The sequence below is a fragment of the Limanda limanda genome, chromosome 2 (assembly GCF_963576545.1).
Source record: "Limanda limanda chromosome 2, fLimLim1.1, whole genome shotgun sequence".
Taxonomy (NCBI): Eukaryota; Metazoa; Chordata; class Actinopteri; order Pleuronectiformes; family Pleuronectidae; genus Limanda; species Limanda limanda.
Window position 1 is genome coordinate 5,108,435 of NC_083637.1, and position 13,774 is coordinate 5,122,208.

Below are 13,774 nucleotides of genomic sequence, written 5' to 3' on the forward strand. Positions count from 1 at the left end.
TTCAGGAGCTAATGTGTGTGGGTCTTCACTTGTGTGTGTGTGTGTTGGACACAATCAGATACTTGTTTGGTTCCATGACTCATGAGGTCCAGTCGGATTCTTCTGGCTCAGAATCAGAGCTTCTTTCACAGTTTACATCTTGTTTTCTGGTTTGATTCTTTTGGAACAGAGTTTTTTCTCCAGAAGAGACAGAAAGATTTGAGTGGAGAAGGAGCCAAGTGTCTTAATGACAGACATCCTGAGATTTCCAACCCCCCCCCCCCAATCAACTAAACTACTGGGCTTTCACAGGGTGGAGACTGGAGGAGCCACATTACAAACAGACAGGAAGAGGCTGCAGAGGGATGGAAACTGGATGAAGTGAATGAAAAATCTCTAGAGAAAGACGAGGTGATAAGAGACAATAGTTAGAATAACTCAGTCTGTGAAGAAAACAGGAAGGGGAAACAAATAATTATAAAAATCTGAATGGTGTCATATTTTGAGCCACTACAATGTTAGTAAAATACATAAGATAAAGATTAAAAACAAATTGTACTCTTTCTTATCAAGGTTATAAAACCATATTTATATATTTATCACATGTTATTCACATTTCTTGCCTAAATTTTCTATTGTAGGGTTGAGACCTTAAATATTAAATTTTTTGGATATCTTTTAATTTAGCTTCTTTAGATTAATAACTCCTATTGTTATATTATAGATATTTAAACAGTTTTTAAGCACTTCATAACTTTATTATGAAAAGTGCTGTATTGATAGTTAATATTTTTATTTGCTGTTATAAGAGAAATCACATCTATTATGAGAAATGACACGTACAAGAGTCCCAGCATTGAGTGACTGTGCCCTCTAGTGGCACACTTGCTTCAGCACCACAGGTTAATGACACAAATTCAGCCAAGATCAAAATAAAGTTTATTCAGATATAATCTTCTGATCTCGTCCGGACTGAAAACACGACTTAAAACATGTAAAATAATTTAAAAGGGCAAAATACAGAGAAATGAAGAGATTATTTTAACATTCAACACATTTCTTGTCATGTGTCGCTGCCCTGAAATATTCTTCATTTGATACTTTACGTGTCCTTCAAGAAAAAAAAACATCCAGTAAAACTCAGAAAATAAAAACTTCATGACGAAACACTGCGAACTGTCGGCGTCACCGTTTCAGTTCCATTAACACAAGTACACATGCACTGATGAAACTATTTTCAAATGTTCTATAAGGTGCAGAAAATCCATAAGTTCAGATCACGTTTCCACAGCATTACGGTCAAATTTAGGCAGAATTAACTCGACTAAACCAGCTCAAGAAGATGTTTCCAGCTTCAGGTTCTGGTTGCAGTCTACAGAACAGTAACAGCTGATGCAAGTGTAATTTCACAGTTCTACATTTGTCTTCAGGCAAAGCAGTAGGATGGCCGGCCTGCACTGAATAAAAGATTAGAACGGAACCAATCCAGAAACGCTCAGAAACACACAAACAGGAATCATAAGGCACCTGTGTCGTCCTCCACAATACTGCAGAACAATTAGTGCAACAATCGGCTTTAAACAGCATTAAACCACAAAGCATTTACTTCAGCAGGCTCCCGTCTTCTCTTCAGGAGGGTGATTATCAGTCTCTTCTGTTTATTGCACATCATCTTTCTGCTAATTCGATTTAATTAAGTGCTCAGTCGATTGAACCGAGCTGAGAAAATAAAGCTAATGTATAAAGCAAAGCAGTTTGTTTGTTTTGCTTAAATCTCCTCAGCGAGTGTCATTAATGTGGGATATTCAAAGCAAGAGTCTAAACTAGTGTAGCTCGGTGATTTGCACGTTGATGCTCAACGAGTGCGTTTGCTCTGCACACAGAGAAGCTTCAGTCGTTTGGAGTTTGTGAGATGACGTCGCACGATGAATAGAATTAACACAAACTCATCTTTTTTGTTTTGGCTCTGAGCTCAATAGCGTAAGACCCAACTGGATTTAAAAAGCTAAAACAGCGATTCAGTGACGTTCAGCTGTCGAGATCAGAGCAGAGGTGAAACGCTGCTTCTCAGCCTGGTGTTCAGTCAAAGTTCAAAGTTCAAAATCCGCACTCAGTCAGTTATTTTTCCATCCAGTGTTTTGGAGTCAAAACAATGAAAAGCATCACTTGGGCTGCGTTCACTCATTCAAATGTCATCACATCCAGCTGATGGTGAAGTTCTGACTGAGGTTGAGACCAAGATCTGAAACTGTCAACACCTGCAGAGAGAGAGAGAGGAAAAACAAAGGTCGTCACAGTGAGAAAAGCTTCTTCACTCACATCAACTACGAGTTCTGTTCGAAATCCACTGATGAAAACTACAAGAAGCACAACCATGGTTTCACATTTCCTCTCCGTTCACCGTGGACTCACCTGGTTTGCTCTGTACGTGAATGTTGCCTCTTGGGAGTTCACCATCACTCTGCTGGGCTTCTCCTTCACGCCGTAGAAGGAGGCGGACTCCACGGTGATGTACGTGGCCTCGATGTCACTGTGGAGCACCTGCGACGTCATCACCATCTACAAGACAACACGATGGAAACACGTGTTTAAATGAATTACCTGACAACAATGGTGTTTGAAAGCTGTAAGATCCCTTCCAGGTATGTTTTAAGATATTAAATAATAACTTTTTTTTTAACTAAATCAATTATCTGGTTCCTTAAAGGGACTCTTACCTTTGTTGCATTTTTACACTTTTTGTGGATAAGGTTAAATTGGTATTAATAAGGTAATGACACTCTAAAATGCAAGACAGACCCACCAGGAGTAAAAACAAACAATTATTTCACTCTCATAATATTTAGTGAAAACTTCAACCAATAAAATTCTTCGGACCGAAGGACCTTATTGGCCGACAGACCTGTCTGTTTGCTGCATGGACATGCAGGTTTTCCGTCTGCTTCTTGTGGCGCATTCGGGCCCGCGTCATCAAGGCGCGTCCTCAACTATAGGGTTTGTTTTGATTCCACGGCAGACAGTAGCGAGTAGCGACCGTAGCGACCGTAGCGACTGACGATGGCAGACCAAAGTGGTCCACGGCGTACTGAAACAGCCGCTCCCAGGGGGAAAAACAAAAGTTTAGCAGGTTGTAAGTCTGCTTGTAAATAAAGTTTCTTCAAAAAAATAAAAACACCGGGATGGTTGTAAGTCTGCTTGTGTAAATAAAGTTTCTTAAATAAAACACCGCGGATGGGAACGAGGGGGTGGGGCATTGGAGGAAGGCGGGATGATTTGAATGTGCTGTAATTCTCAAATGCAACAAAGGTGAGAGTCCCTTTAAATAATAACTTGGCAGATTTCTTATTTTTATCTGGTTAAAAACAGTTCCTTAAGTTAAATGGGTTTTGCAAAATCTTCTAGATTCTGTGAAGTTTCCATATCAGAGCAGGTGAAAAATAATATGTCAGAATCAGCAGAATTTTCTCTAAAAACACATTTTTCCAACACAACAAGATGTTTCTCTGCAGTAAAGGCTGCTGTGTTTGAAGCCCCTTTCAGGCTAGACAAATAAAACACCACAAACATCTGACACTAGACTTCAGAATGAAGGAAACAAACAGTGTTCACTCCATCGGCTCCAGCTCAGACCTGCAGAGTCTGGAGCGTCACAGCCCGGTGGACAGGACTTATTTCCGAGCCTTTTCCAACAGAGACACTACAACGAGCATCACAGAGGCAATAAAGGTTTGTTGCCCGTGTCAGTAACTTATACGGCTCTTTGTCATCTCAGCCACAGGGTCTAACTGTCTGCTTTCAAGAAGCTCAAGAACATCGTTCAGTTTGAAGAGACTCAAGTTAAAAGACATGAAACAGTCACTGGCCTCTGCTGCTTTCTACTGTTAACGGTGACATGACAACAGGAAAGGAGTCAATCACGTTTCAGTGGCGAGTAGACTCGTGTTTAAAAAACCTTCATATTCAATTTTAAAGGTTGAAAAAGTCTCACGATCTGACCTGAAACTAAATCTTCATTTCATAATCCACAGTTGAATCAAACAAGTCCAGACGCAGCTGGTGCAGGTTATCAAAAGGCGTCCTGTGAGATGTGGGTGGGTGAGACCGGCTGGAATGAGGCCATGAGGGTAGATTCCTTCAAGGCAGAAACTAAACGAGTGTCTGCACCTGCGTGACGCTGAAGAGGAGGAAGCTGTAACTGTCGCTCTCGAACGTGTCGATGCTCTCGCCGTCGTCCCAGAACAAATCTCCAGCGGCTGAGCCGTCGTCAGAGAGAGCGGAGACCAGGTGGAGCGGCTGACCGCTGCTCACCCACAGCGTCAGATTGGCAGCCTGCACACAGGAATTCACACAGGAACACATTATAAACTACAGAAAGGAGTCAGACTGACAGAATCTCGATGGAAGATGTGACAGAAATATCCTTGTGTCCTTAGAACGATTATTTATATTTGATGTGCGTGTTTTTAAGGTTCGAGCCAGTTTGTTTTACAGAAACTCAAAAGCTCAGCTCACCCAAAATAATAGTTTCTCCCACGCTCCTTTATTTGTTTTTACCCTTTTAGAAAGATTTCCATATATTCCCTCTGGAAAGGTTTTGCTTTTGCCACAGTCCCCTGGTTCATTTGACTGTTTGTCAGCATGATTACGCAACAACTACAGAACTAATTTCCACAGAAATGGTGGAAGAATGAAAAAATGGTTTTGATGCGATTCTCAACATAAAAGCCAATCCATTATTCTTCTTTCATATTTCGAGATAAATAAGGAGGATTTTTTGACATTTTGCGCTTCAAATTTTTTTGGGGATCTCGTGGATTTGAATGTGGTTTTATAAAAAGGACTGAAAGGTCAATTCTTGTTTTATGAAATGTAGATTATTTTGGAGATTTTTGTCTAAACTCCACTACCATGGAGGTCATTTGAATTTAATTTGTTGTGTTAAAAAGTATAATAAATACTTGATCACTGGTGCACACATTTTTCAAAACAATTTTTAAAATTGTTCAGAAAATAGGAGTAAAAATCCAACTTACCTGTGTTGGTAAAATCGTTCCTTCACGTATATGCAAGTTGATCTTATCTAGAGGGGCTTGAAGTCGAACCTCTTCACCTTTACTGCGCAGAGAATCGCCCTGAGGAGAAAACAGCAACACACATTAGATCACTGATACATTTACAGTTAGTAGAATAAGCTGGGTGCCGAGCGTGGTCCTCACAGTGTAGTAGTCATACCACTGCCCCTGTGGGAAGTAACCGTCCACATAATCCACTCCAGGATCCAACACTGGTGTCACCAACAAACTCTTCCCCCACAGGAACTGTTTGTCGATCCCATAGGTTCCCAGATCTTTTGGAAACCTGTCGAGTACAGGAAACATGTAGAACATCAAACAAACGTATAAAGAGAAAGAAAAAACAATGATGTTTTATGTTGCTCTACTTACTCAAACATCAGTGGACGTGCAACAGTGTGTCCGTGTGCATGTGCGTGATGGAAGAGTGTGTAGAGGACTGGGAAGAGGGAGTAACGCAGCAGCAGAGCCTGTTTCATGGCCGTACGAGACAGTGGACTGAAAACTGTGGGATCCTGAGGCTGTAAATAAATCACATCAATTTTAAGATCTCTAAAAAGGAGAGAGGGAGAAACTGCAGTGATCGACATCTTTGAATTGTTGATTTATTGCCGGAACAGGGATGTTAAACTGTATGAACCTGCATGCCGATGGAGTTGTGGTTGCGTGTGAAGGGATAAAAAGCTCCGAGCTGCGTCCAGCGGACACACAGTTCCTCCTGCGGCTCCTCACTGAAGCCGCAGATATCGGCCCCCACCAGCGGGATGCCCAGGAGGTTAAAGGTCAACATACCTGAAAACACAAACAGAGAGATAAAACCAATATCCAACAATTTAATTGACAATTTCGGACACAATTTTCTGAAATTAACACTCGAAGAAACATCAGTATGATTAGAACAAACTTAAATAACACAAACCATCTTCGGAAACACTTGATTTAACATTTAATTCAGGATGTGTAATACATAGCCTTGGGTGATCTGACCTGATATTGAGGAATACAGATCTTTCCATTGGCTCCTGTTGTCTCCCAGCCAGTGACCAGAATACATCCCCTGACTGGGGAAGGTGGAGCGAGAGATCACAAACGGCCTTTTTGAAACGATTCGCTTCAGAGCGCTTGACAAGAGGAGGGAGAGAAACCAAAGGACAGAGAGCGTTCAGTAAGTGTTTCCCTGTTTTGGTATTTTATCTCTTGGGTGTATGTGTGTGTGTGTGTATTTCACTGGTCCTGACCTGGCAGATGCTTTAGCTTCCATGAGTCCATACAAACTGTGCATATTATAGTGTATTGACTGCTTTTGTTGTGCAGTGGCACAAATTGTTTTTCCTCTCAGCAAACCTCCCAGTACACCTGAAAGGTAAAAGACTCAGCTTTACTTTTTTAACAATCGTACTTGCTTGGTATTTGTGTGTTCATGTTACGTTTGTTGTGTGATTTGTGCTTGTGGTGTGTATCTGTATCTCCCACCAGGTGTGTAAGGAGGATTCTCAAGACTGTTTGATGGACAGCCATTAGTGGATCCATCCAGGAAGTTTGACGGTTCATTCATGTCCTGAAAACGATGACACAGATGTCAGGGAGAATCACCTCAATACTAATATTCAAGGTCAATGATTTTTCTCCAATTTCAATACTTACAATCCATAATCCATCGAATGGCACTTGATCGTGGAACCTCTGGAGGTTTTCATACCACCACTCATGTGTCACGTTATCAGAGAAGTCAGGGTATGCAGTCAAACCAGGCCACACCTGCAAGGATGGAGGAGTTTATATATATTGGAGATACAGTTTAAAGGATGCGTTTAAATATCAGAAATAGTTTGTTTTGTTATGATCATACAATATAAACAAAATATTTAAGCAACACTATGAATCTTTTTCCGAGCAACAGCGCCCTCTGCAGCCACATGTGGTGATCAATTCTGTGCTATGTGTCCGAGCGTTGCAGTTGTTTTTATGTAGAGAAAATAACTAAATATATTAAAGTCACAAGGTAAAAAATGCATAGTGTTGCTTTGAATAAGAATAATTTTTGATATGAGAGCAGCCAGTGTGATATCAAGCCTCATGTCTCACCTTCCCGATGAGTGTCTTTCCTTCAGCATCCTTAATAAAAACTCCTCTCTTCAGCCCTTCATCGAACGGCCAGTACGAGCCCTCCGGCTGAGTGCTGCTGATCCCCGGGTCCTGCAGGTCGAGAAACAGCAGCCTCACAAACACAAGCTACAGCAGAAATAAACCACACATGGATGAAAGGAAGAAGTCCCTGTTTACCAGGATCATGACATAGCGCTGGTCATGAGCGTGCAGATCCTTGACCAGGTCGGGCAGCGTCCCAAAATTCGTTGAGTCGAGCGTAAAGTCCAGATATTGGTCCATGTAGTCGATGTCATTCCACTGGACGTCCTGCGAACAAAACCACAAATTATGAAAAACTGAAAATACTAAAAAAGCTAAATACCGACCTGCAAAAACAAACTTTCCACTTTACCTGAGGCATCCCATAATTCCTCATCTGCTTCACAACCTCCCAGGTAGAATCACTTGTTTTGTAACCCCAGCGACAGAGGTGGTATCCTAGAGCCCAGTAGATGGGCATAGCCGGGAATCCTACGACGACACGGAGGGATTAAGAGAGAAGACGGGTGAGAGGTGAGGTGAGAAAACCTTGTCTAACAAACTGTTAAACTGTATTGATAAAAAACAAATTCTTTACACAACACGTCTCATACTGACCTATGACTTCCACATACTGTTCAATAACTGAACCAGGATCAGGACCAAGGAAAACGTAGAAGTCGAGGATTCCTCCGATGGAACGCCAGGTCAGGGCCGGGGCCGGCTGCAGGGCCACATCTGAGGAAACAGAAAAACACGCGATGAAACGATAGTTACTCATGAGAAAGAAAAGAGCTGAAACATTCAGATACAAGTTTATGAAGGTAGAGAGGAAAGAGAGAGAGAGAGGACATTTTGGGATTCTGCAAATATAGTGTGTTTTTGTTTTTGGTTGTGTTCTCCTGTTCACTCTCCTCCCACCAATTATAAAATATATGTTTGTTTTAAAACCCACAGGACTGTAAGTAAACCACATATTATTGGCAACAAGTAAAAAGCTGATCATATCTTTATAATTGATATTTACTGTTGAGGACCTTTACAAAGTTAATCGCAGTTACTTCTGCTTTTATAAATCCACTTGACTTTGTCGACGGTTGTCACATGAACTGTTGTGAAATCTTCCCACGATGATCATCAGCTGTTTATTGCATGTGTCACTGCACGTAGTCAGAAACATGAAGCGGACGTGGGAGGGAGAGGGAGGGAGACTGACCCATGGCGTTGCTGTTGAGCAGGAAGAAGCCGTGTGCGTTCCCTCCGTCCTCCATGGCCAGGTAGAAGGGATGAGCTCCGTACAGGTTTGTCTGTTCCTGCATTAAAGAAAACAACACAAGGATATTACTGGTAAACTGCAAATTAAGCCCCTGACTAGGGTTGCAAAGGGGTGGAAAGTTTCTGGTAAATTTCCGGAAACTTTCCGGAAACTTTCCATGGGAAGTTAAGCCATGGAATTTTGGGAATTTAAAAAAAAAAAGAAATTGGCAAATTAAACGCTGAGCAATAATAACATCCTTCAAAACTCTATTTTAAAGATGTATGGAATGCAGCACACACTGCATGTTGAGTTTCAACCTTCCACTGTGCATTCTTCCATCACATGCACAGATAATTCCCAGCATCCTTCACTCTACAGCAGGGCTACTGAGGCCTGCTGTAGTGTGCAGGACTAGTCAGGTAAGTTTCCATGATATTACTGGGGAAAATATAGTAGTCATTTATCCATCAATTGTAAAATATTTTTACAGACGATTCCAATTGTTTGGCTAACTATTTATATCTCTGGCATTGCATTAGTGTTTTTTTACAAACTTTTTTCTCATCTTATTCTACAGAACAATGCCACGTGCACTATCTCATGTGAGGAGACATTTCACCCCATCCAATGTAGAAGGAAAGGCTGTGTACATTTGCAAATACTGTGCAAATGTAGTTATGTACGTATTTATGTCTGTATACCGTAGGAGGGACGTCCCTGGCCCACATGGTGAGCGTGTTCCAGTGGACGTCGTGAAGGAAGGACGAGCGATGCTCCCCCAGGCCGTAGATGAACTGACTGGGCAGGGAGGTGGAGAACTGGAGGAACTGATCGGCATAGAAGAGAGGAGCCACTGTGGTGTTCAGACTAACAGGGAACCAAACACACAAACACAGAATTAATAACTAATTTGTACTTTCTGGTTTGTCTGACAGTGGCCAACTCAAGTCGGACGTACAGCACCGCTCCTGTCGATCTTCTCTTCACGATGAGACCAAACGGTTCCTTTGAAAGCTCCACAACGTAGTCGGGACTTGCTGCCTTCTTGGAGGCAGTGGGGACAGAGATCGGGACTTCGAACCGTGCATCGGACGGGTCGGTTATCTGAACAAAGACACATCAGACAAACAGTTTGTATTTCAGTTACATTCTAGAGAATCTATATCAGTATGGAGCAATCCAATGTTGACTCTTTGAGCTCATGGTTCGAGCGTCCTCCACTCACCCTGACACGCAGCCGTGTGTCCGTCTCGTGACGTATCTCCACCTCTAGAGTGAGAATGTCTCCTGGGTAATATGTCTTCCTCTCCCTCACCAGCGTACCTTTCTGCCCCAGGGATGTGTCGTTCATTGACACCAGCGAGTAGGAAGGGAAATCCGGAGGATAGAAACACCAGGGGATACCGTTCCCCCCTGATGGGCGGCTGGCAGAGGAGGAGGCGGAGGAGGAGGCGGGGACAAAGCAACAGTTCCTCGCCTCACACATCTCTCTGGTCACCACCACTCCTCTCTCCGGGTAGCAGTCGAACCTCCACGCCTCTGGGATTAAACCGCAGGCCTCACGGCGGGAGGCAGCTGCAGTGTCGTTGACTGCTGTCGGGGGTTTCTGTGCCGGGGTGGGGGGCAGAGGTCGGTGTGGATCTCGGTTGGACGGCCCGTGAAGCCAGAACATGGTGCACAGGAGCCAGCCGCCGCAGAGGAGGAGCAGCAGGCAGCCAATCACCAGGAGGCCTTTGGTGACGGAGCAGGACGCAAATCGTGGGAGCAGCGAAGCTTCCTCCGGATCCTGCACCTGGAAACACAGCAGGGAAATAAATAAGAAACACACAGAGAAAAGCAAAAACTAACAGGAGTCAGAGTGCACTGGTTATTTTAATATCATGCCAGATAGATAGATAGATAGATAGATAGATAGATAGATAGATAGATAGATAGATAGATAGATAGATAGATAGATAGATAGATAGATAGATAGATAGATAGATAGATAGATAGATAGATAGATAGATAGATAGATAGATAGATAGATAACTTTATTCATCCCCGAAGGGAAATTAAGTCGTCATAGCAGCCGGTATATTTGAATACAATAAAATAGAATACAATAGAATAAAATAAAAAATATTGAGGTAGAAAGAATAAAAACAGAAACACAAGATAAATAGGTAGATAAGGTGCAGTGGCAAGATGATGGTAATAGTACTGATGATATGATGGTAATGTTATTGTTAGACAGTATATAAAAATAGTACAGTATATATAGTATATAATATAACATAATACATATTTATATATGATAGTAATTTATACCAATATAATAGCAGTATATAGTAATAATGGCAGCAGCAACAGTATATGTAATAATAATAGTAAATATAATAATAATAATAATAACAGGATATTTGGCTATATTCTAGAAATGCATACAACTTCAACTAACAGAAAGCAAATATTTCCTTTTGTCCACACTTTCAACAACATAAAATCAGCTGCTACCATAAAATATATTTAAAAAATCTGTTTGAGTTTTATACAAAATAGGAACACATAATAAAAAGAAAAGGAGTTGAGAAATTAAAAGAAAAAACACAGAATGCAAACAGTAGGTCTTCATCCTCTGAAGGCTTTTCTGCCAAAGACATGAATAATGTTTTTTTTGCTTATCATACAACAATATTATATTTATACCTCTACTATATATCATATCATATCTATCTATCTATATATATCTATATCGTATATTCTTTGTATATATAAAAGTCTATATACACATATTTATACATGTGTACATGATATTATTATTATTATATTTACTATTTACTATTATTATTATGTATACAGTTGCTGCCATTATCACTATATACTGCTATTATATTGGTATAATTACTATCATATATAAATATATATTATGTTATATTATATACTATATATACTGTACTATTTGTATATACTGTCTAACAATAACATTACCATCATATCATCAGAACTATTACCATCATCTTGCCACTGCACCTTATCTACCTATTTATTTTGTGTTTCTGTTTTTTATTCTTTCTACCTCAATATTTTTTATTTTATTCTATTGTATTGTATTTTATTGTATTCAAATATACCGGCTGCTATGACGACTTAATTTCCCTTCGGGGATGAATAAAGTTATCTATCTATCTATGTTAATGCAGAACATCTCTTTTTGTAGTATTCACATTGCAGAGCAACATTTTGATGCATCTTTGTAGCATTTTCCACATGACTAAATCTGATTCAATCCAAACTCACAGGAATCTCTTCTTGGACGGGACGCTGCTCCTCGGTCAACACGGCTCTGGAGAACTGGACGTCCTCAGGGTTCAGCAGCTGGTATGAAACCATCCTGACAGTGTGTGTTTGTCCAAGAGAGCGACTGGACACACGTGAGACAGAAGACAGGCAGGTACACAAAGTTCAGTACAGGGACAGATGTCATTTCCTGCTTTTGGGGGTTGGTGGAAGAAGTGAAAAGGTGAAGTGATGAAATAGTTGCTTGTTTTAATGGGAGGATTCTTTTTAGAAGTTAGGGATTAAAGAAGAACATTTCTTTAACGTCAACAACACCAGTGATGAAAGAAGTATTCAGAGCCCTTAGTAAATAAATACAAAAGTACAAAACGTCCTGCTCAGCTCCTGCTAACCTCAGCTCCTGCTAACTGCAACTCCTGATAACTTCACCTCTTGCTAACTCTAGCTACTGTTAAATTCACCTCTTGCTAACTTCACCTCCTGCTAACCTCACCTCCTGCTAACCTCACCTCCTGCTCAGCTCCTGCTTACTTCAGCTCCTGATAACTTCACCTCCTGCTAACTCTAGCTACTGTTAAATTCACCTCTTGCTAACTTCACCTCCTGCTAACTTCACCTCCTGCTAACCTCACCTCCTGCTCACTTCACCTCCTGCTAACCTCACCTCCTGCTCAGCTCCTGCTAACTGTCCCTCCTGCTAACCTCACCTCCTGCTAACTTCAGCTCCTGCTAACTTCACCTCCTGCTAACTTCACCTCCTGCTAACTTCACCTCCTGCTAACCTCACCTCCTGCTCAGCTCCTGCTTACTTCAGCTCCTGCTAACTGCAACTCCTGCTAACCTCACCTCCTGTTAACTTCACCTCCTGTTAACTTCGCCTCCTGCTAACTGCACCTCCTGCTATTTTCACCTCCTGTTAACTGCACCTCCTGCTAACTTCACCTCCTGCGAATCTCAGCTCCTGCTAACTTCACCTCCTGCGAATCTCAGCTCCTGCTAACTTCAGCTCCTGCTAACTTCACCTCCTGCAAACTGCACCTCCTGCTAACTTCAGCTCCTGCTAACTTCACCTCCTGCTAACCTCACCTCCTGCTCAGCTCCTGCTAACTTCAGCTCCTGCTCAGCTCAGCTCCTGCTAACCTCCTGCTTATTTCAGCTCCTGCCAACTGCACCTCCAGTTAACTTCACCTCCTGCTAACTTCACCTCCTGCTAACCTCACCTCCTGATAACCTCAGCTCCTGACAACCTCACCTCCTGCTTCCTTCACCTCCTGCTCAGCTCAGCTCCTGCTAACCTCAGCTCATACAAACTCCACCTCCTGCAAACCCCAGCTCCTGCTAACCTCACCTCCTGCTTCTGTCACCTCCTCCTAACTTCCCGTCCTGCTAAACTCACCTCCTGCTAACTTCACCTCCTGCTCAGCTCCAGCTAACCTCACCTCCTGCTAACTGCAGCTCTAGCCCCTCCATGTAAAATCCATATACAGTCTATGGTAAAACCCAACTATGTGAAGGTCAAAGTTCACCTATGAAACCCTGGACCTCCTCATTAACAGCAGTTCTCCTCCATGTCTGTAGTTCTAAGTAAACAACGCACCTCCTCCACGGACTGACAGGAGCCGCTGGTGAGTTACTGGATCTAAAACAACGTTTATTAGCTTTAGCTTCCTTTAGCATCACAGCTAATGCTAGCTGCTGTAAGCTAACCAGGTCTGACGCGGTTGTTTACATTAGCTTCTCTTACCTGGATGTTCTCTAAGCTTCTCTCGGTAGAAACTGCGCAGACATCGGAACGTTATGTTCAATAAACACTGCGTCAGTGACGTATTTCGTAACTTCTCTAAGCATGAACTGTTCAGACAGTGTGGGTCTGTTTATCTATATGTGACGTTCACTGCGCCTCGTAATTTACACCGCTTCCGTTTGAGGGATGCGTGGTGCATTTACGGTCTGGAAACCGTAAATGAGTTTTACATATAAGAAACATACATTCAAACATTTATAAACATACAAATGTTTATGAACACCCCCAACCCACAATCAAACACAAAAGAGGCAG

At 41.9% G+C, this 13,774-nt stretch overlaps 1 protein-coding gene across 1 annotated transcript; it reads right to left on the minus strand.

Moving 5' to 3' along the window:
* Nucleotides 1–901: 901 nt before the first annotated feature.
* On the minus strand, nucleotides 902–13,619 carry gaa2 (alpha glucosidase 2). The gene is made up of 21 exons (XM_061093331.1): nucleotides 13,460–13,619; nucleotides 11,716–11,839; nucleotides 9,662–10,228; nucleotides 9,395–9,540; nucleotides 9,138–9,303; nucleotides 8,395–8,491; nucleotides 7,797–7,916; nucleotides 7,552–7,670; nucleotides 7,335–7,466; nucleotides 7,137–7,247; nucleotides 6,696–6,809; nucleotides 6,525–6,609; nucleotides 6,290–6,407; nucleotides 6,039–6,172; nucleotides 5,692–5,843; nucleotides 5,424–5,572; nucleotides 5,196–5,337; nucleotides 5,013–5,111; nucleotides 4,144–4,308; nucleotides 2,392–2,538; nucleotides 902–2,237 (listed from the first exon to the last, which is right to left on the minus strand). The coding sequence occupies exons 2-21, from the start codon at nucleotides 11,806–11,808 to the stop codon at nucleotides 2,175–2,177; spliced, it is 2,919 nt and encodes a 972-aa protein (XP_060949314.1). The 5' UTR covers nucleotides 11,809–11,839; nucleotides 13,460–13,619; the 3' UTR covers nucleotides 902–2,174.
* Nucleotides 13,620–13,774: the final 155 nt, after the last annotated feature.